Below are 25,672 nucleotides of genomic sequence, written 5' to 3'. Positions count from 1 at the left end.
TTAATGCAAAAGGATTTTGTGATTCAGGAAAAAGAAAGAAATGAACATTTGTTGTCACAAATGTTATCAATCCAATTTCATGAAGGAGATTGCAGAAGTATCAAACATTGTCAAATGATACAGCACGTTTCACCCATTGTGCATGTGCCTAAAATGAGTATCCAAGTTGTCCCTCCTTCCATAGCCCCGCAAATTGTTCCCCTTTACCTATTTATTCAATTTGCTTAGTCAGTTATGATTGAATCTGCATCCACCACACTTCTAGACAATGTATGACTCACAATTGTACAATGAAAAGAGCGTAAACATACTTGCCTGGAATTTCCATGAGTTGTCTGACAGGAAATTGACAGAACCTTATGGAAATATGATTACCATTCCACACTGCATCATCTTTTAAAATGCAAGCCAACTTCCTTTTTGCTCCTTCCATCTATGTGATTCATATGACAGCAATTTATATGTATTTAGCACCTATAACATAGTAAAACATCCCAAAATGCTCCAAAGGGGTATTATCAAGAGAAAATTGGGTTATGGAAGATGGCCAAAAGCTTGACAAAGAAGTAGATTTTAAGCAGTGTCTTAAAGAGAAGCTTTCTGGAGGATATTCCAGAGCTGAGAGCATTGGAAACTGGGACACGATTAAAATCAGAGATACTCATTAGGCCAGAACTGAAAAAGCACAGATATTTTAGAGGCCTGGAAGAGATTACAGAGTTAGGAAGGTGGGAGGATATGGAGAGACGAGAAATTTACAACAGAAGCTTTCATTAACAAGGCTTCAATGTAATTTGAAAGCAAAGGGTGACGGCTGAATGGGGCTTAGTGAGAGTGACCCTGGTGAGAGTTTTGGATGATTTCAGGTTTATGATGGTTAGAAAGCAGGAGGCCATCCATGAGTATGTTGAAATAGTCGAGTCTAGAATTATAAAAGAATGAAGATTTCAGCAGCAAAGATGTTAGTGCAGGGGAGAGAAGAATGATGTATTGAAGTGGAAAAAGATGGTGTAAGTAATGTTACAAATGCGTGGTTGGGATACTCAGCTTGGAGTCAAAGATAACACCAAGGTTGTGAGTAAACCACAGACAGTTGCCAAGGAGAGGGAATAATGTTGGCAATGAAATGGAGTTTGTGGTAGGGATTGAAACTATGCTGCCTTTCCAATATTTAGTTAAAGGAAATTTCTGCTCATTCAGTACAGTATGTAGGCAAGCAGTCTGACAAATTAGATACTAAATGGAATTTAATGCCCTTCTGGAGATTAGTTCTGAGAGGAAGAAGCTTTATGATCAGGCAGAAGGTGCAGAGTTAAGATCTTGTTGCATTTCAACTCGTCTCTAGGGATGGTTTGTCTTTTATCTGGAAGCCCAATGAGGCTGTTATGCCACTTAAGGGCTAGGTCAGGGCCTCATTCCACTGCTGGTATTTAACCACTGGTGGACTCACTGGTCAGGTTTGCCCATCACCTTTTAGGACTGGTGATGGAGCGCAGAATGAATGGGGCCCTTATTCAAAGGCACTCTCTGCTTCATTGTGAGGTATGGCATTGGGAAAGTGTGTTTGTGTGTGTGTTTTTATGGGGCAGGCTGCAGGAAACCTTCTCCTTGCCTTTGTTTCCCCTACCCCAACCTCTCACCTTCAGCTGCTGACCCCCTCCCTAGAAACTCTACCCTGCTCCATTTACCTGACTCCTGAAGCCCCATCACCCGTCCTCTGTCTAGTTCCAATGCAATAATGGTAATGGCCATTGTTTCTCTGGTGTTGCCAGTCCAGCAGAATTGCTGGCTCCTAATTGGCCAACAGAATTTCAGCCCTATTGAGCTTTTGGTTCCATGGGAGTACAGACATTGGTGGGGTAAATGTTGGCTCCCGTCAGAAAATGCGGGTCTTCTGAATGAAAATAACGTGGGGCTCCCATCATTCACCAACTAGTGGGCATCCCTGCCACCACCAGTAAAGTTCAAGAGATAAGAGATGTTGCAGTGAGACTGAACTGGATGTGGCCAACTAATGGAATATATCTCTATGGAGTTGCCTGCAAATGAAAAATAGCAGGGCCAAAAACAAATCCTTGTGGATACCAGAGAACAAGGGTGTGAAGCCATTGTAGGTAATTCCCTATTGATTGCCTCAATAAGGATAGAGGAGAAAGTGAGAACTGCAGATGCTGGAGATCAGAGCTGAAAATGTGTTGCTGGAAAAGCGCAGCAGGTCAGGTAGCAGCCAAGGAATAGGAGAATCGAAGTTTCAGGCATAAGCCTGAAGAAGGACTTATGCCTGAAACGTTGATTCTCCTGTTCCTTGGATGCTGCCTGACCTGCTGCGCTTTTCCAGCAACACATTTTCAGCTCAATAAGGATAGAACCAAGCCAGGGCATTTACAGCAATTGGAAAATGACAGAAAGGTGTTGGAGGAGGATTGTATGGTCAATAGTGTCAGAGGCCACAGGCACATCAAGAGGGATGAGGAGAAATCATTCATCAATCATATTATTATTATTTTGTGGATTTATTGTATATTTTTTCCCTGTTCCATGCTCAAAACTGCCTTTTCTCACTTTCGTAACTTCATGATTCTGAAAAATGTTTCTTATCCACATGATGCATTCGTAAAATTCTATTTTATTCTCTCTTCCAATGTGTGCCATATTTATTCAATACACTAGTTTAAAGCTAGCTTTGTATTTAAACATTGTGAACGTGTATATTTTTTCAACTGTAAACAATAAATAGTAGTACCTTAACTTCATCTAACAACAGATGCTTTATCATAGGAATATTAACATTCTTAAACTGTAAAAGACAAAATAAATTTCTCAGTAGGTAATGAATCCTGTGTTCTTTTGGCAGAATAATAAAAAAGAATCCCAATGGATTGAAGAGCGAATCTGGGCTCATACAGCACGAGTGAGGGATGTGGAGCTGATCACAGGACTTGATTTTTATCAGGAGAGAAATCAGCCAGTCAATGAGATTTTACAGCTAAAAACATTTTTACCTGAATTTACACCTAACGTTTAACTATCATTCCAAAGAAAAATATTGTTAACTCGAACATCTGATGTTTCCTCTCTTGCAAATCTTCAACACTGATTTTATATAAAGTAATGAAATGATGAATTGATCTTTGATGTCTGTGAATTTAGAATTCCAGCATGCAAAACAAAACCCTGTTTTTTTGTAAGGTATTAAAATATTCTGTCATGTGTTTGGAAGTGATCTGAGTCATACCAGCACAGCATGCTCCTAGATATTTGCCAATGTTTGGGATGTGCTTTTTCAGTGCATTGTAACTACCTTTCAGAGTTAGCCTCCTTTCCATCCCAATTAATTTCCCCTGAGATGTGTAAATCATTCGAAGGAGGCAGCTAAAGATGTGACCCAGTGTTCCCACCCTCTGCCATTTGCACAGTACGACAGAGCATGTTTTGTGGGTTTGCTGAATGATAACATAATTGTTTCTGAGTGCTAGTTCCAGAGTTAGTGGTGAAATTCAAGCCTGTTGTACATAATTTTCAGGTGCAGAAGTGAAATTGCACAATTGCTTGATGCCATGATTAATGCCTGAACACTACTTGAATGAAATGCATTTCAGTCAACATACAGATACCCCAAACAACATTTTGAGTTCCTCTGAATTAAAGAAATTACTGAAAGATAATGATGTAAAGATATGTGTCTGAATTTTATCTTGCCTTAATATATGGCCAGGAGGAAATGATTACAAATGTTCCATAGTATGATTACTAACCTTGTTCGCTCACATTTGTCCTACCTCTCCCATTTTCTTCCACTCCAGGATCTATTTGAGGACTGCCATTAGTTCTGGTGCTTACCTGAATTCTATGTAGTGACTATCATGTATACTATTTAGGGGAATGTCCTACAACAACTCAGTAAGGCTTCTTTGGCAATCTCTCTCAGACCCACAGATTCCAGAAGCAAAACTTACAAGAACATGGCATTATAATTCTTTCCCCATCTCACAATAAAGAAAGCAAATTGGATTTATAAAGACGTGCTCTTTTCATACTGTCATATAGGGAGATATTCGAGTTTGGTGATGGGAGCATTACATGAAACCAATCCAGGCTCAACCAGGACTGTGAAGGAATATTCTCCATTTGCCCATTGGATGCAAATTCAACAACATTCAAGAAGCTCAACGGAATAAAGCAGTTCACACGAATGACAAACCACTCACCAACTTAAGTACCCATTTTCTTATATGTTTGTGATTACCATCTATACATGTACTATCTACAAGATGAACTGTAACATTTCTGAAGGATTTTTGGACCATCACTACTACTTGGAAGGGATCACTATGATTTCCAAGAGACACAAAATTCTGATTTATTCCTTCATTATCTCTTGGTTCAAGATTTGGGGATTCCCTAAACAACAAGGTTTAACTTCAGCAGTTCAAGAAGACAGTTCACCACTACCTTCTCAAGAACAACTAGGGATGCACAATAAATGCTGGCAATTCCAGAGACATCCATATCTGAAGAATTAAAATAAGGATGAGAAATTATGTCCTGGTTTGATATCACTTCAGCAATCAGTCGATGATGTCTCCAGATTGCTTATAGAATTATTGTTGTTTGAATTCTGCTTTTTGTCCTCCATAAATATATTTCAGAAATAGAATTCTGTAAATTGCTCTTGAAGATAAAAGCCATCAAAAAAATCATTAAATATTTGTGACAGCTTGCTTTCACGTATAGTATAAGTTAAAGATTAAGTTTAGGATTTCACTGATTGTATTGTGCAGTATGTTAGACATTGAAGTTTCAAATTAAGGACTCTGATTCAGATGCAGTGCCAATGGATGGAAGATAAATTTGTTCTACCGCCTGGCTGTATGAACCCCCCCACCCTGTGCTGCTGATTTGTAATAGTTCCTTGTTCAGCAGTACCTTCATTTCAAAATTTTCATCCTTGTTGTCAAATCTCTCATGGCCTCTTCCTTCCTTACCCCTTTAAGCTGCTCCACTTTTAAAATCCTCCTGTAACTCAATATTCCTCCAATTTTGTGCATCACAATTTTAGTTATTCCACCATTTGTGGCCAGTTCTTCAGCTGCCTAGGCCTTCACCTCTGGAACTTCCTTCCTAAACCTCATCTCACCCTGCTCCTTTAAGATGCTCCTTGAAATTTGCTGTTTTAACAAGGCTTGAGCTTATCTTTCCTAGTTTTTCCTCATTTATCTTGATGTGCAAGCTTGTTTGACATGAGTATTTTGAACAGTCTTGAGACATATTCCTCCATATCGCCTTCAATATAAATGCAAGTTGCTTTTCTATGTATTGACTGCATGCTTTCAAAGATTTAGCCTAAAACCTTCGTGTCGAGATAGTAACGAGGTCAGCCAGGTGATCTCATAGAAACATAGAAAATAGGTGCAGGAATAAGCCATTCAGCTCTTCGAGCTTGCACCACTATTCAATATGATCATAGCTAATCGTGAATCTCTTTCCCATTTTTTCTCAGAATGTAAACTATAAGTTTTCTGATTGCGGCTGTTAGTTTGGTCTAATCAGGAAGCCCTGGCTGACAGATATAAACTAGAGTGTCAAGGGTTCAATTGACTCTGAGAGTTGGCTCTGAGGGGGTCCGGTCAGTGTCAAGGACTCCCCAGTTGTAAGTAAAGGACGATTTGGTGACAGGATGACCTCTGTGAAGTTTAGATTAGATTACCTACAGTGTGGAAACAGGCCCTTTGGCCCAACAAGTCCACACCGACCCTCCGAAGAGAAACCCACCCTCCTATATTTACCCCCAACTAATCCACCTAACACTATGGGCAATTTAGCATGGCCAATTCACCTAACCTGCACATCTTTGGACTGTGGGAGGAAACTGGAGCACCCGGAGGAAACCCACGCAGAGACGGGGAGAATGTGCAAACTCCACACAGACAGTTGCCCGAGGCAGGTCTCTGGTGCAGTGAGGCAGCAGTGCTAACCACTGAGGAGAAAGTGAGGACTGCAGATGCTGGAGATCAGAGCTGAAAATGTGTTGCTGGAAAAGCGCAGCAGGTCGGGCAGCATCCAAGGAGGAGAATCAACATTTTGGGCATGAGCCGTTCTTCAGGAGCAATTCCTGAAGAACGGCTCATGCCCGAAACGTCGATTCTCCTGCTCCTTGGATGCTGCCTGACCTGCTGCGCTTTTCCAGCAACACATTTTCAGAGCTAACCATTGAGCCAAGTTATTTCAGAGCTATAATGAATATTGCAGATAGTCGAAAACGTAGGTGTTCGCAGGTCCCTGATAGGCAGATAATATGGTTAAGAAGGCATGTGGTGTACTTTCTTTTATTGGCTGAAACAAAGAGTGTAACAGGAAGGTTATGTGGTAATTGTTCAAGACATTATTTAGATCATAGCCAGAGTACTATGCATCACTAATCGCTGCATTACAGGAAAGATATGACAATTTATTATTCATTCACATGATTTGGGCTTCACTGGCTGGACCAACAATTATTTCCTGCTAGTGTTGACACTGCAGGCACCATAGTTAAATCTCAGTTGCGCACCGGTTTAACTGCTGCCAGCCAGGAATTGCCCGTCACAATGCATTGCACTTGGAAAGGAAAGTCTGAAAGAAGCAAACTGACAATCTGCTTTGCAGACAGAGACCTGAAGATCCTGAGGAAGTGGGTGGTGGAGTAGAAAGACATGTTCTCTCTTATTCCAGGACTGCCAGAGGAGACCATGGCACCACGCCCTGCCAGCCTGGTCCAAAGTTGCCATCCAGCTCAGTGCTGTTTCTATGGTTCAGTGGAAGGTGCAACATTTTTGCAAGAAGATTCATGATCTTCTGTGCTCCATTAGGGTATTTTCTCTCTGCTACTTCACACTCCCTCTTGGTCTACAACTGAATGAGTCACCACTTGGGCTCTAGAACTATCGTTTGCACTATTTTATGTAGCATCTTCCCTCAGTTGCTCACATTTAACCCATTTCCCTGAACTATTAAGCATTCCTGACATCTGTGCTTCTTATTCACTCACTCAAGAAACCACATCTTTCTTGCACTTGCACAATCACTATTGAATGTGTCAGTCCTTTTGGCTCACTAATCCTCTGATTGTCTCACTGCTGGAGGAAGACAGTCCACCATAAAGGCAAAGACAGGTGAAGAGGTGGCCAACATTCATCTCCTCATCCCTCCAGAGAGAGGATCCTTGAATGAATCAGAAAGAGACTGCTCATGTGAGAATACCAAGATTTCCATATCCTGGTAATCAAGATTAATTGTGATGTGATGCACTGCTCTCCCATTATCCCCACTGTGATGATATTCTCAACACGTTCAGGTTTTGATTCCTATTGCAAAACTTATTCTCTCTCTGTAAGGGCTCTCGTGTTTACATGTCTGGATGTCTCCATGGACAGGTTGACGGTTGTTATGGAGTACCAGTTCCATCAGCTCAATGGCTGGCAGAAATACAGACAGACCTGCACTCCTTGGCTGCAGGCATTGGTGTTCAGAGGCAAGGTGAGAGTAACACTTACATTTGGGACTAAATTGGGGCACTAGTCATTGAAGCGACACCAAATTTACAGTCTATAAATGATTTTATCCACCGCTGATCAGTTGGAGGCACGTCAATTCGGTCCCATCTGGTGTATTACACCCGATGCTGCTCCTACCTTCCTTTTTTGAGGACAACTGCATCTTTCTTCAACGACCATCACATTCCCTCATTGCTTGTTCCAGTGTGTAGACCACAGCATTCCAGAATTATGCAGCAGATTCTGTATGGACTGTATTGCAAGGGCCTCCCTCAGATCCAAGCACAGAACCTCATCTTGAGCAGGCCTATTGTTGCCATAGAATGGTCCTTGTGGTAAAATAGGCTGCATGTCTCCACCCTTGGCCTTAGTCAGGCAAAGGATGGTCACCCACTCCTTCAGGTCACAGATCCTGCTCCAGCAGAAACACAGTTCCACGATGATGTCCAGGCACATCCTCAGTATTTGACAGCACTCATCGATCTGGAAGGAATGGCATTGAGGATAATTCACTCGAAGCCTCCTGGTCCTCTTGTGCCTTCTGTGAGGACCTTTAGCTGCAACTCCTTTGTGTGGAGGCTGCTGGATGTTGGTGCTGGTCCTGGGCTTGCTATTACAGTGGCCATCATGAAGAGAACTACTGCAGTGACTAGATCCACAGCTGCTGGTTAAAATATGGGCAATGCCACCATAAAACAGATGAAGGGGGCAAGGCAGTCACTGTCTATGGACCATGCTCCAAAATGTCAGGGAATGTTGGCCAACAAGGAATGTCTGGGAGTATAGCAACCTGCATATTAAAGAGGTGAGATTAGATAATAATTGCATGTTCATACATGAAGAGACCCCTTGCTACTTACTACCAAGCTTCTCCTCTAGGCTTTGAAAACTTCGTCATATTTTTATTGGAGTCATAATCAGAGAGTTGTATGACATGGAAACAGACCCTTGGTCCAATTTGTCCATGCTAACCAGATATCTAAATTAATCCAGCCCGATTTACCAGCATTTGGCTCGTATTTAAAACATGCCTTTTAAATGTTGGAATCGTACCATCCTCCACTACTTCCTCTGGCAGTTCATTCCTTACACGCACTATCCTGTGTGTGAAGTTATCTCTCAGGTTCCTCTTAAATCTTTCCCCATCACTTTAAAACTATGCCCTCTAGCTTTGGACTTGTCTACTCTGAGGAAAAAAGATCTTGGCTATTTACCCTATCCATGCCCCTCATGATTTTACAAACCTCTTGACCTGAACACTCACATTTTCATTCCTCCCATATTTCATTCTTCCAAATTTCTCACCATTGCCCACATCAAATCACCTTATGGTCTTTGTATAGGTTTATACTGCATATAAAACAAAAACGTCTCATTTTAGGTAGAGGAGACAATAATAAATCAAAGATCAAAGTGAAAAGCAGTGATCAAATTCAAACCAACTAAGTCCCGGTCCTCTCTAACTAATGAAAGCTTATCGCAGCAAGTGCCTACTTTTGGATTTTATGAAAACAAGCTGTTAAAAATACCTCTGGGAATTTCAAAACGGGAGCATTTTGGACCTTGAAATTTTACAATTATTAAGCGTGAACAAGCCGCTGCCCATGCCTGTTTATCGGCTCAGTTACAAGTTTCTGACTTGCTGTTTAAACTCCCACTGTAAACAAAAAAAAATGGCGATTGCATTTCCAACTAAATGTCCACCAGACGGTCGCAAACACCAATAAGAGGTTTGCAACAGTGGAATGAGGACACAGTGGCCCTGGTTGCGCGCTGAAGTTGAATTCCACACTTTCGGCAAGACCTGCTTCCAGAGAGTGGTGTCATTGCCCGAACTGTCCACCCCCCCGGAGCAACCCTTCAGAAGGATTGGTTCATTCACAGCGAAGGGGGATGTACTGACGGCACCTTTCACACACACACACACAGCTCTTTCTCGCGTCTTGTCTCCTTTTTTATGTGGGTAGCAGTTGCACCGTTCTAGTCTTAACAAAAAGCTATAAAGTTGAGGGAGATGGATCCCGAGAAAGGCGGGCAAGGGTACAAAGCTCATTACTCCAACGAGGAGCAACAGGCGTCCATGCTGCAGGCAGGATCGGAGCCGACAGCGAAGAGGCGGAACCAGCTATGCAGCTCCAAGCGCCGAGTGATCTTTGTGGTGAGTGAGTGAGCAGGGAGTGCAACAGGGTCACCCAGGACACACACTCACATACACAGGGAGAGAGAGAGAGAGAAGCGATTCTGAGTTCACGGCAAAATCGTCCTGATATTCAACCCCACTGCCAAACTTTCTGGTCACTCAATTACAATGTGTTAAATAGCTGCAAATATACTTTAACAACCATTCGCAACAATGCAGTTAATTCAAATTAAAGTTTACTTTACAGTATTGGAATTATAATAGTTTTCTCTGCATTGGCAGCCGGGGAGCATTGTGAACTGGATACAAACGGTCTTTTAAACTGTTGCTAGCCCTGTTATTTTATAAGAGACAGTGAATATTTTATGCTCCAATCGTATTTAAACCCTCAGGTATGGGAATCTACAAATCATAAAATTGATTCATGTTCCCTCAATCCCAAGACAAGCCTCCAATTATGCATGTTCTTTGTATCTCCCAAAATTGGGAACCGAAAGTCACGTTTCATACAGCTTAGAATCCCTCCAAGCAGGCCTTTCGGTCCATCAAATCCTTATCCATGCTTGGAAGAGCATCTACACATCACCCTTTCCCTGTGAAGCTGCATTACCCATGGCTAACCTACCTAGCCTACACATCCCTAGATACTTTCAGCAACTTGGCATGGCCAATCTACCTAACTTGTATATCTGTTGGACTGTGGGAGGAAACCGGAGCACCCGGAGGAGACCAACGCAGGCATGGGGAGAATGCGCAAAGTCCACATAGATAGTCACCTGAGGGTGGAATCAAACCTGGGTCCCTGGTGCTGTGAGGCAGCAGTGCTAACCACTGAACTACCATGCTGCCCCTGGTTTCAGGTCTTTTAAATTTGTATAAATGGAATTTTCCCGGAAGCCTGCTGTGTAACTATTATTGATGTTAATACATTGTTATGAGTTCTGTTTTCTCACAGTTGCAAAGATTGCAGGCTATTAGACCATAAGATTCAGAGCATTCAGCCTGTCCAATGAGGTCATAAGTAGACAGGCTGGAGCTGGAAGAACACAGCAAGCCAGGTAGCATCAGGAGATGGGGAAGTCGACGTTTTGGGTGTAACCTTTCTTCAGGTCCTGAAAAAGGATTACACCCAAAATGTTGACTTTACCATGTGCTGATGCTGCCTTGCTGTGTTCTTCCAGCTTCTGCATGTCTACTTTGGATTCCAGCATCTGCAGATTTTTTTTCACTCTTCAATGAGATCATGGCTGATTTGATCACCCCCCCCCCCCCCCCCCCCCCCCTCCACTCCACTTTCCTATTTTTTCCCTATAAACCTTGATTTCTTTCCTGATTAAAAATAGGTCTAACTCAGCCTTGAATGTATTTATTGATCTAGTGTGAACAGCCCTGTGTGGTAAAGAATTCTACAGATGCACTATCCTCTGAGAAAAGAAATTCTTCCTCTGTGTGAAATGTGTGTTTGCTTATTCTGAGATTATGCATAATCCTAGTTTCTCTCACAAGGGAAAAAAACCTCTCCTCACCTCCCCTGTCAAGTCCTTTAAGAATTTTGTATGTGTCAATAAGATTGCCTCTCATTCTCCTAAGTTCTGAGGAGTATGGGATCAACCTCTCCTAATAAGATAGTGCATCCCTATCCCAGTTCAACCAAGTGAATCTTGGCTGGGCTGTGTCCAGGATTAGTACATCTTTCCTTAGATAAGGTGTCCAAGACTATTTACAATATTCCAGTTGTGGTCTAACCCGTGCCTTGTAAAAATTTAGCAATCTTTCATACACCGTTCCCTTTGAAGGCCAACATTCCCTTTTACCTCCTGAACTTGGACGCTAACTGTTTCAGAGTCATGAACGAAGACTCCCAAATCAATCTGTTTTGTTGACTTTTTGCAGTCTTTCTCGATACGTGATTTGGAGATGCTGGTGTTGGACTGGGGTGTACAAAGTAGAAAATCACACAACACCAGGTTATAGTCCAACAGGTTTAATTGGAAGCACACTAGCTTTCGGACACCGCTCCTTCATCAACCACAACCACCTGATGAAGGAGCGACGCTCCGAAAGCTAGTGTGCTTCCAATTAAACCTGTTGGACTATAACCTGGTGTTGTGTGATTTTCTATTTTTTCCATACTAGTAATATTCTCTCCCCTATTCTTCGTGCTATGGTGTACATTATATTCTCTTTGCCAAGATTTTGCCTACTCACGTAACCTGTCTGCTGTATATCCCCCCCGCAGACTCTGTCATCCTCACTACTTGCTTCCCCATCTGTTTTTGTCATCCACAAAATTAATCGGGAGTGTTGCTACATCCTCACAGGATGTGCAGAGGAGTAGGTTACCTGGTCGCAGGAGACCCATGGTGCTTCTGGGTCTGCAATGCAGCTGGAGAATGGCGAGACTGTGTAATTGGGAAGACTGTGCTATCATAATGTTCTCCACCAACTTTGACTGACAGTGACAGGAGGATGTCTGACAGGCTAGCTAATGCTTGGTGTACATTCTCACTAGTGTTTTCCTGTATGTGGTTCCAAGATCATCCATGCTGATGCCTTCTTCAGCTTTGACTTACCATGCAAGATAGCAAGACGTGTCTGAACTTGTTGTTGAGCAAGAATACACTATCATCCTCAATACTCTCCAGTGTAACAGGCATCATGATGCTGAAGAATTCCAACTTTTCTGACCTGCTATTGTAGTGATAGTATTAATATGGCTGCTATAGTTCAGTTTTTGCTCAGTGGTAATCTCCAGAATGTTGTTAGTGTGGAATTCAATGATGGTTGGATTACATTTCAAGTGGTGATGGTTGGATTCTTGTTAGAGATGATCACTTGTTTGGCATGAATGATCCTTGCATTAATGGATTGACTGCACTTACGCCAAGTTTTGCAAGATTGTTATGCTTTTGGACTGTTTTACTGTAGGGTAAGATGGAGAAATGAAGTATGTCTTTGATCTGTTCTGAATTGGTTGTAAAAGGCTAAAGCAGGGCCCAGGTTGGTGTATTGGGAAGCTGGTACTGGTACTCACACTTCTTGATATTGGCAGAAATAAATCTGCTAATATTTGATCTAGTGTTCATCTCTAAAGTCACAGGAAAGGATTAGAATTACAGGTTTTGGAGAACAGTCATACAACAAACTAATCATTTACTTCAAGATAGAATAAAGATGTGTTTTAAAAGAATAACTAATCAGAATTTCTGCCTGAATATGTGATCCATTTGGTCCACATTGCCGTGGAGATGAGTTTTTCGAGGGGGATAATTGTTAGGAAGCCATTGAAAGATATTATTGAAACTTTCAGATGAGATTTCTGTCAGGATGTGGGAGAGACAGCAGCCACAGGCTAACTCTCAATGTTTCATCGTGCAAGAATATGGATACAATGTTGTTCTTGGATTGAAAAGACCACCTCATGGAGTTTCTAGTGTTGGACTGGGGTGTACAAAGTTAAACATCTCACAACACCAGGCTATAGTCCAACAAGTTTGTTTGAAAGCATTAGCTTTCGGAACGCTGTTTCTTTGTCAGGTGGTTGTGGACACACTTTTGTAGAGATTTGTGACAAGGCAGGAAGAATCGCTAGAGGGAGGACTCTGGAGAAAAGCCCTTACGGTGAAATACAGTCACAGACTTAAAAGTTACCACACTGGGAAAAGTATATAATGAAAGTAAATCACTGGAGCTAAAACTTCCTTTTTTAGGGTTGGTTCCGATAGAGTTGACTGTCTACCTCATGAACAGCATGACATTGAAGTGGGAGTTTTGGTTGAGTTAACAGAAGAGGAAAGTTCTGTATGGTAATTTAAAGTCTAAGTTGCATACACAGCAATGTTTATCAATGTCACTCCTAGTTTCCTTGTGAAAGTAAAAGTCTTAAAACATGAAATCTTATTGTATCGTCCATTCAACTATAACCAGATGTTCTACATGATTTTTAAATGTTACTGATCTCTATTGGGATAATTGACCTGCTCCTTTGGCTGTAAAGTCCAGTTCATGATGACTACAGCTTTGCCTTCACTGTTTAGTTGGGTGAAGAGGTGATAAAGTGATAGGTCACTATATCCTTTTTACTTCAGTTTTAGCTGAAGAATGAATGAACTCAAATCTCTGCTGTGATGCAGATTTTGAATGTTTAGTGTTTCAGAATTGTTGGAAGAAAATATTTGAATAAAAATGTCATTTGATCTCTTTAAGCAAGTGAATAAAAGTGAATATTGAATAAAATTACTCTGCAAGCTGTGATGATCTTCAATTATAGCAAATCAAGAGACATTATTCATTGACATCCAGTCTGAAATTGCCCATTCCAAATTTCCATGCTATACATCTCTATGATTCTGTGATGCGTAATTATACTTTAAACTGACCAATCAGTGTGTTTGTTTTTTATTTTAAAACCTTTGCCCAGTTATGCAAATTACATTTTTCCTTTCTTTCCAACACTTGCATCAGTCGCAACCACTAATTTTGAGATTTATAGTCCCCGCTGAGCATATTGGGCAATCTATAATGATGATAATGTAATAAACCAGTGTACTATACCAGTACTTAAGCGTAGTGGTATAATTTAATTTTCTGCAAATTGATTTAATTTCAATAATTAGGCACTGCACCAATGTAGTGAAGTTGCTCATTTTGCATTTCTAGATTGAAAATGAATAAGCAATGTTCACACCGTTCCAAGTGACAGAATAATGAGTACATCAACAATTTGAAATTCTGAATCATTTACTGATCGTGCTCATTGTTGTGAAGCAAAGCAGAGAGAAAAATTAAAGACAATTATATATAGAGAATCAGTGTTTTATCAAGTGTCTTTTTTTATACATCAGTGGTTAGCACTGCTGCCTCACAGCGCCAGAGACCCGGGTTCAATTCCCGCCTCAGGCGACTGACTGTGTGGAGTTTGCACATTCTCCCTGTGTCTGCGTGGGTTTCTTCTGGGGGGTCTGGTTTCCTCCCACAGTCCAAAAATGTGCAGGTTAGGTGAATTGGCCATGTAGTGTTAGGTGCAGGGGTAAATATAGGGGTCTGGGTGGGTGTGTTTCGGCAGGTTGGTGTGGACTTGTTGGGCCGAAGGCCCTGTTTCCACACTAAGTAATTAATCTAATCTAATCTATGAGTTGATAAGTCAACTATATTTAAGAAAAATTAAAAGACCTGGCTCAGATGGTCAAACAACAGTGTTCCTTATAAAACAGAGCGAAAAACATTCTTGCTCATTTGAGCAAACCAGAGGAATTCTCGGGTAGGGCCATAAGATGGAGGTAGGTTAGGACTTAATCAGGATGTACAAGACCTGTTTAACTGTCCAAAATAATGTGTTTAATACAATTTGAGCAGCATCTTTGTAATTGGGAACAACTTGTATTTATCATGACTCCCAGAAATGTCACTGGACTAATGTTAACACTGCTTTCTTTCCACGGATGGTGCCAGATCCTGCAGTTTCTCCAGCAATTTGTATTTTTGTTTTTGTTTCAGATCTACAGCATCCTCAGTTCTTTGCTTTATTTGTGTGGTTTCAAGTCCAAGTCAAAGGAACAGGACTACAAAAGCTGAGGATTCTAAGATCCAGGTTAAGAATGGATAGCTAATATTTTGGTTCAGCCTTTATAAACTTGAGTAAATAAAAACCTCAGGTTTGCTTTGAGGAGCAAATGGAATAAGCACAGTTAAAAGCAATTCTATAAATCATCCTGTGTGAATGAGCTCTTTTTAAATTTCTAATTGGAATTGAGGTTTGGCTTCCATGAATGAAAATTCCTAAATCTTGTGAGAAATTCAGGATATTCAATGTGACCAAGAGGCCTGTGAGTGCAGGATGTGCCTCAGCTGTTGCCCTGTTGATGATTTTTAAGCTCGAGGGGTGACTTGGGGCATACAGCTGGTTAAATCTTTTCTGGGTTGCATATGTCAGAAGATCAACGTTTAGGCCAAATTCATAAGGGAGAAAAAGGCCACAGTGCAGATATCCTCAGGGTGTGTGTTATACTCAAACTGATGGGATAGAGCTAGGACTCATGGTTTATATCACCATAAAATGGAAGAAGTGAGTTGGATTCCTGTAGACTAAGTTAAAGGAACTACCGCAAATTTTTCAAAAGAACAGGACCTCAAAGGCAGTCATTTATGAATTACCCTGTCACATGTTTTTGAGTGTAAGGATCTGGCAGATTAATGTGGTTAGAGACATGGAACAGGAAGCAGGGCTTCAGATTCCTAGCACATTGGGATTAGGTCAGTAGCAGAAGGGACCTGTTCAAAATAGCATCATCAGATCAGAGATTCATATCCTCGAGCAGATTTTTTAGTACAAAAAGGAGAGTACTTTGGGATGTGTTTGAATGACTGTTGTTGACTATTTTGTTTTTCCTGTTTATACTTAGGCAGGTAGTGATTCTGGCCACAGTCTTCCAATCCTTTCGCTAATTGACGGGGTCAAAGGACGAGAGAATTGCAAATGCTCCACCTTAATTCAAAAATGTGGGGAGGGCAATCCAGAGCAATGACAGGCCCGTAAGTTAAAGGAGCCTGAGATGTAAAAAGGAAAGTGAATGCAATGCCATCTCTGGTACAGAAGCAAAATAAAGAGATTGCAAAAAGATTGGATTCGGAAATAGAAAATGTAGTTTGGGGTTAAATCTTACCCTGCTCAGAACAAATATCATCATGGGAAGTGATGCAATATCTTGTGATATTGCTTTCTCCTGCGGCCTATTTTAAGATTAAGCCACAGTAAAATATTTCTTAAATAAGTTAATGTTTTTCTTGACTCAGTCAAGAATCTGACCAGCTCAACCTCGAATATATTTGGTGACTCAGCCTTCACTGTGTATTGGGGAGAGAGCCACAAGGACTTCTGAGACCTTCTGAGAAAAGAAAATTCTTCTTATTCCATCTTAGAAAGACCCACATTTTTAAACTGTGCCCCTTGTTTAAGATTCTTACATTAGAGGAAGTATTCTTCCAACAGCTACTCTATTAAGCCCCCTTAGAACCTTGTGTTTTAATACAACCATCTCTCAGTTTTCTAAACTCCAATGAGTAAAAACCTAGTCTGCTCAATGTTTCCTCACAAAACAGCCTCTTCTGCCAAGGTTCCGCCTATTCAATCATTTCTGGATTGCAAGTACAGTCTGGACCTCTTTAAATGTCCAAGAGAGCACATACAGTATATACTCGTGTATAGGTTGAATTTTGAAGATGGGTTTTTTTTTCAGCTTAAATTAGGGGACTGACTAATACACGGGTACAAGTTTTGAGGGGCTGAAATTCATGCTGCAGTTCAAAATACCTGTGTTATTAGCAAAAGCCGATTTGATCGCACAACTAACCCTGGGTAAAGAAGAAAAACAGAATGAATTACAGTAAAGGTAACGACTACATAAAAGCAAGAGGCTGGTAGGAAAATTTAACATGTCAAAGATTCATTGAAATCCTGCAAAATTACATGGTTCAACATCATGCCTGGTATAATGGCACATTTAAAATGAAACATTTTAATAAATTCTGAACATGTAAGCATCTTGAACGTTTCTGCCAAATTCTTCCGTTTCACTCCCATTTATTCTCATATGTTATGAACCTCAGCAACATTAACACATTTGTTAAAGTATTAAAGATATACCAGTATGTAACTAATATATCTCACTTGCATTCAGATGTACTGGCACAAATAAAATGATTAACTTTTTAACGATCTTAGCTTTTGGAGGTATAGTGAACAAAATGGAGGTATAGTGAACAATAAGTACTGATAGACTTAGTAACGGTCTGAATGAATGATTCCACCAAAACGTGCTGTAGTAAACCAAGTGCGGTAAATAGAGTTACGAATGAATGAACAGAGGTGCAATATAATAAACAAAGAGCGATGAATAGAGTTACTGGTATGAATGAATGAATGCAATTTAATGCAATATAGTAGGGTTGACTTATACACGAGATGTATGGAAAATTCAAGATGTTTTGGCCAAAAATAAGGGGTCGACTAAAACATGAGATTGACTTATATGCGAGTACATATAATAGTAGGAGAAAGTGAGGTCTGCAGATGCTGGAGATCAGAGCTGGAAATGTGTTGCTGGAAAAGCGCAGCAGGTCAGGCAGCATCCAGGGAACAGGAGAATCGACGTTTCGGGCATAAGCCCGAAGAAGGGCTTATGCCCGAAACGTCGATTCTCCTGTTCCCTGGATGCTGTCTGACCTGCTGCGCTTTTCCAGCAACACATTTCCAGCTACATATAATAGTACTCTAGGTGAGATCTTGACCATGCATTGTTCAGTTGTAGCAAGATCTGCCTAATCTTATACACCAAACCCCTTGCAGGAAAGATTAATATTCAATATAAAATCCAAAAGAACTGTGAATGCTGTAAATCAGAAATAAAAACAGAAATCGCTGGAAAAGCTCAGCAAGTCAAAATATGCCAACTCATATGTTGGAACATCTGGATCCTTCTCTACTGTAGCAACCTGTAGTCTGATTCTATTCAAATAATACTCTATTCTTCCTCCCAAAATAAGGAACAGATCATTTTCACCACATTATATTGCACTGCCAACATTTTGGCCAGTCATTTAACCTATTTATCCTTTTGTTGACTCTTTGCATCATAAAATTGGCTGCAATCCAATTTGTCCCTTCATCTATCTCATTCATAGAGATCATGAAATATATTTGCCAGTGGTATTTTTTCTCGAGATTAAATTGCTGATGGAAATATGATTGGTGTTCTAAAAATTTTAGACTCAACTTCCTTTTAGAAATATAATATGTAAGTATATCGCAGCTCACCCATTCATTGACGTATTCACTTGTAGTGTTTGAGTGAATGCATGTGCATGCATATTGGACTCCCCCAAGGATGATGCCTTTGGAGAAGGAAAAATTGGCACTTGCGACTTTAACTGTTGATGATTTGACACTCACGTAAAAAAAATATAGAATTCACATTGGATCATGCATGTCAACAAGCTGACGTGCTTTGGAAGCTGAAACACTATTTTTCACACTGTGGTCTTATAACTACCATCACTTCTGTTTATTCCACATTGAAACATGAGGTACTTCCTATAGTCAGTTAGATTCTCTGCAGTGTAAAGTGATTGCAATTTCAGAAAATGGCTTGTAAAGTAATTTTGAGCCCCAATTGTGATAGTTATGTAGATCCCTCACATTATTACAGTTATTCACAAACAGCCACAATCTGCCATTCTTTGGTGAGCTTGCTGTCAAACTCCAAACTTCACAATTTGATACCTACAGCTAGATCTCATTGTGGCTACTAGCTATCGAACTCAAAATAGCTAACTGAATTAAGGTGTAAAAATTACAACATTTGAGAAAAATTGAATGCTAGTCCTCTTCTACAAAATGAACCATCTCTAATGACTATTAAACTTTGAATGTTCATCATGTAAAGATATTAATCTAATACTCAACTCATTACTTTGGTCTTTCTATCGTTTTGAAGATATTTTCATGCTTTACTTTGAAAAGTTGATTGTAAAACTTACCTCAATTCAGCCTTTGACTTAAAGTGAATTTATTGTGAGATCAACCTTTTGTCATCATCTTGATTTTTGCATTTTCCTGATGAGGTACTTAACAATATGAAAAATGGAATGTAAATTCATAATTTTCCAGTGATATTTGTACTGTAGGTTGTATGTGAACTGAGAGATTGCCTGATTTAACAATATCAACAGATAAAATAATTGTGCTGTTGTATCATTGCCCAGTAACTAATAGTGCAATATGTCTGGTTTCCTTTCTAAAATATTTGATATCTTCAGATCAGCTAAAATGTGATCCATGACAAATGTAATCCTTGAAAGTAGCCCTCATGCAATGGATAATCATTGTGGCAAATCTTTTTGAATTCAGTGCAACCACTTAGAGGTTGGAGAACTGAATTAATCTCTAGTTCGTCAGGAGTAAGAAACAAGTTGTCATTTTGCTGTGCACCTCTGAATATGAAGTTTTAAACAAATTAGAAAACATTGTCAGGAAATAACAGACTGCTGCTGTTTTAATGCAAGTTTAAAATCATAATTTTTTTAATAGAAAGGCAGTTATTCATCAGGTTTCTGGAAGCCCACATCAGTTGATAGACTAGTCAGTTTACTCTGAATCTTGCATCATGAACAGGGCCAACATTCTCCTGTGGCTTACTGACCTGATATGTGTTGAGTTGATTGATGGTTGTATTACGATAGCAACCAGGGCAGGAGGGGTCTATCGGCACCACCTCCACCTTCCCCTTAGTTATTTGCAGCAAAGATTGTGTTCTTTTTAGTGCAAGGTTAAAGTATAGTTGATCAGAAACAGTAAGGAACCAATTAAAAGGTTTTCTTGAGTGAATGAAAAGTCAATATTAATTTTTGCTAACCTTGAGAAAATTAATGCGATGCAATGTCAGACATGCACAAAGGCACTAAAGAAATACCATCCAGTTCAAGAGAAATGAAAATGAAAATGAAATAGACGTTAAGGTGTTAGGAGTATCAATGTTTTAACCTGAGACTACAGTTACTTAATAGATGTCTGTATCTTAGCAGTATTTCGTGATGTTTTGATTTTCTCTGCTGCTTGTTAATGCATGAGACTGTGGTTAGATTTTTAGCCTGAATTTAGTATTTTGTTGAAGCTATGAAGTGATGAAAATAGTGCAAAGATGAGCAATATGGCTGATCCTAAAATCAGATGACAATTGTATGGAATAGATTTTTTAAAAGTTAGACTTTTTTATTTTTGGAAAGGTGAAGTGAATTTTCCTAATGTTAAGACACCAAGTTGAATAAAAAGTATTTTTCTTAAGTTAAACAATGATCTCAGAGCAAGGGGATACATGTTGAACTCTTAAAGACAATGCGAAGGCTAAAATAACAGAAAAGGCTGAAAATAGACAGCAGGTCAGTCAGTATGAGTGAAGAGGAAAATCCAATTATCAATACTTATCTGTAGATTCTTTCTTATCTTTGTACAATTGCCGATTGAATTCTTGTGAATTTGCAGCACTTTGTCTTTACTCACCATTTGCATTTGTTTTTTCTTTTTATTTCATAAGCTGAAGCCTGAAAGCCAAAAACCTTGGTCATAGAGTCATACAGCATGGAAACAGACCTTATGGTCCAACCAGTCCATGGCAAATGTAATCACAAACTAAACTAGTCACACCTGTCTGCTTCTGACCCACATCCCTCCAAACCTTTCCAATTCAAAAATCTATCCAAATGTCTTTTAAACATTGTAGTTGTACCACATCCACCACTTCCTCAGGAAGTTTATTCCGATGCAAACTACCCTCTCTGCTTTTCAAAAAAAAAAAAATTGCCCCTCATGTCTTTAAATTTCTTTCCTCTTTCCTTAAAAATGTGCCCTGCAGTCTTGAAATCCATCATTCTTGGGAAAAGGTACCTACCATTAACCCTTTCTAGATACCTCATGATGTTATAGACTTCTATACGGTCACCTTTCAGCTTCCTACACGCCAGTGCAAAACATCCCAGCCTATTCACCTTTCTTTATAATTGAAATCTTCCATACCCAGCAACATGCTGGTAAATCTGTTCTTAACCCTCACCAACTTAATAATATCCTTCATTAACCAGTGAGATAAATAGATGCAGTATGGATAGCTTCGAACAGACAGAAACTCTCGAGCTGTTGAAAGGACATTTGGATGCTGTTATTGGGAACCCAGGAACCATGTGTTCCTATGGAACGATGCAGTGAATAGACTGAATGACAGGGTTATGAAATTTGCTGGCTTTGATTGGCTGGCAGCTCTCTGAGGTGGGAATTCTTCCTTGATGTGGGCAGCAGTCACAACACGGCCTGATGAATGCTCAATAGCTATGAGGAGACCTTGTCATGGCAGATCTCAAACTAACCTCAAATGCATTTTGGTCTGTTTTGGTGAATGGGTTTAATAAATAGCAAGGTAATTCTTTCCAGATCCATGATTTCAAACCAGAATATGTAAGAGAATGGATGACTGAAGACATCCGGAAGTGTCAATGGACATTTGTTTATATGGAGGGGAGGAGTTACATGAAAGCAGAGAGAAAATAATGAATGGTGCTTACTTGCTTTTGGGTTGAGAATAATCAAAGGATTATTTGAGTTGAGGAAGATCCAAAGATTGGAAAACTTTTAGGCAGTTCAAAGAAGAGCTGACTGGAGTCAGATGCCAGTATAGTCTCTCCTAGAAAGAAGAATATTATTCAGAGCAGATAAGGAAAGAGTGTAGTTTGTGAAATTTCAGACTGGTGTGCTTGGTTAGAAATCTGCATTGGTTATTCAAAGCTTAGAAAGTCCAGGACCTCAGCTGTGTTCAAAGAAAAAGCTTCATAGCTCACAGACAATTACAGAGAAACGAGCAGTTTAAGTCAATCCTACATATTTGATGGTGAAAGGAAGTTTTTGGGTTTTTTTTGAGTCAGTGGTGCCTGAGAATAGATGGGGTCTTGGTTAGCAGTTTTTGAAAAAATGTTTAAACTTGTTATATTTAGCTTGTTTTATTTTTATATCTTGTGAGTAATAAACCTCTATTTTATTGTCAAAACCAAACCTGGAGCCTTATGTGTTTATTTCAATGAAAGATCACCACATTAAGTTAGAAAATGAATCTTTAACACCAGATTTTTTTTGGGATCTGATTTATCCAATATTAACACAATTTTTTTGTACAGCATGACCTTTATAATTACTTATTATACCTGTAAGCTGAAATTTTACAATGTGTGCAAGGGCACCAAGCTCGTTCTGTACTGCAGGATCTCTGTCTCTCTATCTCTCTCTGTCTCTCTATATCTCTCTGTCTCTCTCTTTAAGGAATATTCTGCTTTCTATTGATGCCAAAGTGGACATCCACATTTTCCCAAATTATTGTCCATCTATCACATTTTGTCCATTCACTCAATCTGTCCATCATAGAGTTTTTTTGTACCCTCCTCACAAAATTGCTTTTTGATATATCTTTGTACATCATAAATTTGCTGACATGACAATCCAGTTTCCTCATCCAAATCACTAATTTATATATTTATTAGTTGAGATGTCACTGTTATTTGCCCAAGTCCTCTGTTAATGCTAATATATCACCCCAACATCATAGGGTCTTGTCTAAGAGTCATAGAGATGTACAGCACAGAAACAGATCTTTGGTCCAACTCGTCCATTGACTCATTTGCCAGCATTTGGCCCATATCCTTCTAAGCCCTTCCTTTTCATGTACCCATCCAGATGCCTTTTAAATGTTGTAATTGTACCAGCCTCCACCACTTCAGCTCATTCCATAGACACACTATCCTCTAAGTGAAGAAGTTGCCACTTAGGTCCTTTTAAACCTTTATCCGTCTCACCTTAAACCTATGTCCTCTAGTTTTGGACTCCACTAACCTCGGGAGAAGATTTGTGTAGTAACTTTTAAGTTGCATCATATTAAGTGCACTCCATCTATTGGTTCCTCTTTATAAACTTTCTTTTTCAGATATTCAAAGAGCACTAATAATATTTTGTTTAACTTAGTCCTTCACAGAATATGGGCAGTGCTGGCTAAGCCAGTATTTATTGCCTGTCGTTAAATGCCCTGTGACTGAGAGGTGGTACTGTAGTGCTAATTACTGGACAAATAATTCAAGACCTAAACAAAAGAAAAACAAAGAACTGTGGATGCTGGAAGTCAGAAACAAAATCAGAAATTGCTGACAGAACTCAGCAGGTCTGGCAGTACATGTGAAGACACAGCAGAGTTAATATTTTTGGGTCCAGTGATCCTCCTTCAGACCAGATTGTAGCTAGGAAAAGATTGGTGTATATGCTGAAGGTGGGGTTGGGGGAGGGAAGAGGAGTTAAAGCTAGGTGAAGACAGAATCCAAGAAAAGAGAACAGCAATTGGTCAGGCAAAGGAATGGATAAAGGTCAACCTAAGAGAATCATTAGCTGCTAATGGGCACCATTACTGGCTGACAGTGGGTTGTTTATGGTAGCAGCAACTGAGAGAAAGTGAGGACTGCAGATGCTAGAGAGTCAGAGTGGAAAAGTGTGGCTGTGGGAAAGCACAGCAGGTCAGGCAGCACCCGAGGAGCAGGAGAGTTGACATTTTGGGCATAATGTTTCTGATGAAGGATTTATGCCCAAAATGTCGATTCTCCTGCTCCTCAGATGCTGTACTTTTCCAGCGCTCCACTTTTCGACTCTGTTTATGGTAGCAGTCCATGTGATGACAAATCCTGGTGTGTGGGGAAAGAGCATGGGCAAAGGTGCTCAAGCCCTAAAACTATTGAACTTGAATAGGGTTCATTTCCGCTTGGGTACTCTGCAATCTTCAGGACTCAATATCAAGATCTCACACTGGCTGAAGTTATGAAGGATTCTCCTTCTCAACATCCCCTCTTGTGGTGACCCTCGCGTTAACCTATTACCAGTTGTGTGTCTCTAATGAGAGATCAGCCCTCTGATCTGGTAAGACTTTGGCAACTTTATATATTTGCCTACTGCTCTCTTACAAAAAAGCATCTTGTTAACTAAGACATGCTTCTTCTGTTCAGACATTGCAATGTCTCGACTGTGTCCATCTTCTGTATTGTTGATTTTTTTTATTTCAAAAATATGCTATATTCATAAAATACTTTGATAATCTGTACAACTGGACATGCCATACATATGTAAACATTCCATTTGTTTGCATACTGAAAACAGAGTAATCATTCCTATTTACAGGTCTGTACGATTACCTGTCCCTTCGCAACACCAGGGACAGGTAGAACCTCAGTACGTAGTGACACTTGGTGTTTGCGTACCAGGGATCCACGCACAGCTTGATGCAGCCACACACAAAGGTGGCCATCAGGGTGAGGGTGGCATTGGGTGTATTTTTCCCCCGTTGCCCAGATCTTTGTACAGCGAGTCCATTCGGACCCGGTTCATCCTTGACCTCCATATAAACTAGAAGATGGCTCGGGTGACTGCAGCGGCACAGGTTCTGGGAATAGGCCAGACCTGTGCCACGTATAAAAGCAATGACAGTGCCTCGCACCTGATGACCAGGTTTTTTCCTGCGATGAAGAGCGACCGTAGCTTCCATCTGCCCAGTTTCTGCCTCACTTTGCTGATACGCTCCTCCCAAGACTTGGTGCACACCCCAGCCCCCCCGAACCAGGTGGTTGGTCCTGACGGTGAAGGGGATCGAGGATTGGTTGGCACAGTTCCCGAAGAGCATGGCCTCGCTCTTGCCTCGGTTTACTTTGGCTCCCGAGGCCCGTTCAAACTGGTCACATATGCACATGAGTCTGCGCACGGACAGCGGATCCGAGCAGAAAACGGCGACGTCATCCATGTACAGGGAGGCCTTAACCTCATCTGTATTGTTGATTTTTTTTTATTTCAAAAATATACTTTATTCATATATATTTAATCTATACAATTGGACATGCCATCCTGCTGTAAACATTCCATTTCTTTGCGTATCGAAACAGAGTAATCATTCCTATTCACAGGTTGGTGCGATTACATTGAGCTGAGGCGCCAGCAGAGCCCAAATGTCTGCGTGGGCCCCTTGTTCTTCTTTAGGCAGGCAGATGTTACACAGTGGTCTTTCCCCACCGCGCCTTGGCGGCAGCTGCCCCAAGCTTCAGCGCGTCCCTCAACACGTAGTCCTGGACCTTGGAATGTGCCAGTCTGCAACACTCAGTCGGGGTCAACTCCTTCAGCTGGAAGATCAGCAGGTTTCGGACCGGCCAGAGAGCGTCCTTCACCGAGTTGATGATCCTCCCGGCACAGTTGATATTCGTCTCGGTGTGTGTCCCGGGGAACAGGCATAGAGCACGGAGTCCCGCGTCACGGCGCTGCTCGGGACGAACCTCGACAAACACCACTGCATTCCTCTCCAGACTTCTTCTGCATAGGCACATTCCAGAAGGAGGTGTGTGACAGTCTCATCCCCCCCGCAGCCCCTTCGAGGGCAGCGTGCGGTGC

The 25,672-nt window shown here is 40.6% G+C and overlaps 2 protein-coding genes across 3 annotated transcripts in view; both read left to right on the top strand.

Annotated features, from left to right (window-relative positions):
• LOC122539873 (venom phosphodiesterase 1-like) overlaps nucleotides 1–3,665 on the top strand; it is a 112,077-nt gene extending 108,412 nt beyond the window's left edge. Inside the window, exon 25 of the mRNA XM_043675009.1 lies at nucleotides 2,855–3,665. Coding sequence (XP_043530944.1) covers nucleotides 2,855–3,025 — 171 coding nt within the window. The 3' untranslated portion in view covers nucleotides 3,026–3,665. The remainder of the gene's footprint in view (nucleotides 1–2,854) is intronic.
• Nucleotides 3,666–9,450: 5,785 nt separating this feature from the next.
• The window catches only part of LOC122544234 (ectonucleotide pyrophosphatase/phosphodiesterase family member 3-like), a 147,547-nt gene continuing 131,325 nt past the window's right edge, over nucleotides 9,451–25,672 (top strand). For both annotated transcript variants that reach the window (XM_043683314.1, XM_043683321.1), the window contains exon 1: nucleotides 9,451–9,690. In XM_043683314.1, coding sequence (XP_043539249.1) covers nucleotides 9,547–9,690 — 144 coding nt within the window. In that variant the 5' untranslated portion in view covers nucleotides 9,451–9,546. The remainder of the gene's footprint in view (nucleotides 9,691–25,672) is intronic.

Source organism: Chiloscyllium plagiosum, chromosome 3 (assembly GCF_004010195.1).
Source record: "Chiloscyllium plagiosum isolate BGI_BamShark_2017 chromosome 3, ASM401019v2, whole genome shotgun sequence".
Classification (NCBI taxonomy): domain Eukaryota; kingdom Metazoa; phylum Chordata; class Chondrichthyes; order Orectolobiformes; family Hemiscylliidae; genus Chiloscyllium; species Chiloscyllium plagiosum.
Note: the sequence above shows the minus strand (reverse complement) of the source record. Positions and strands in the feature narration are given on the sequence as shown.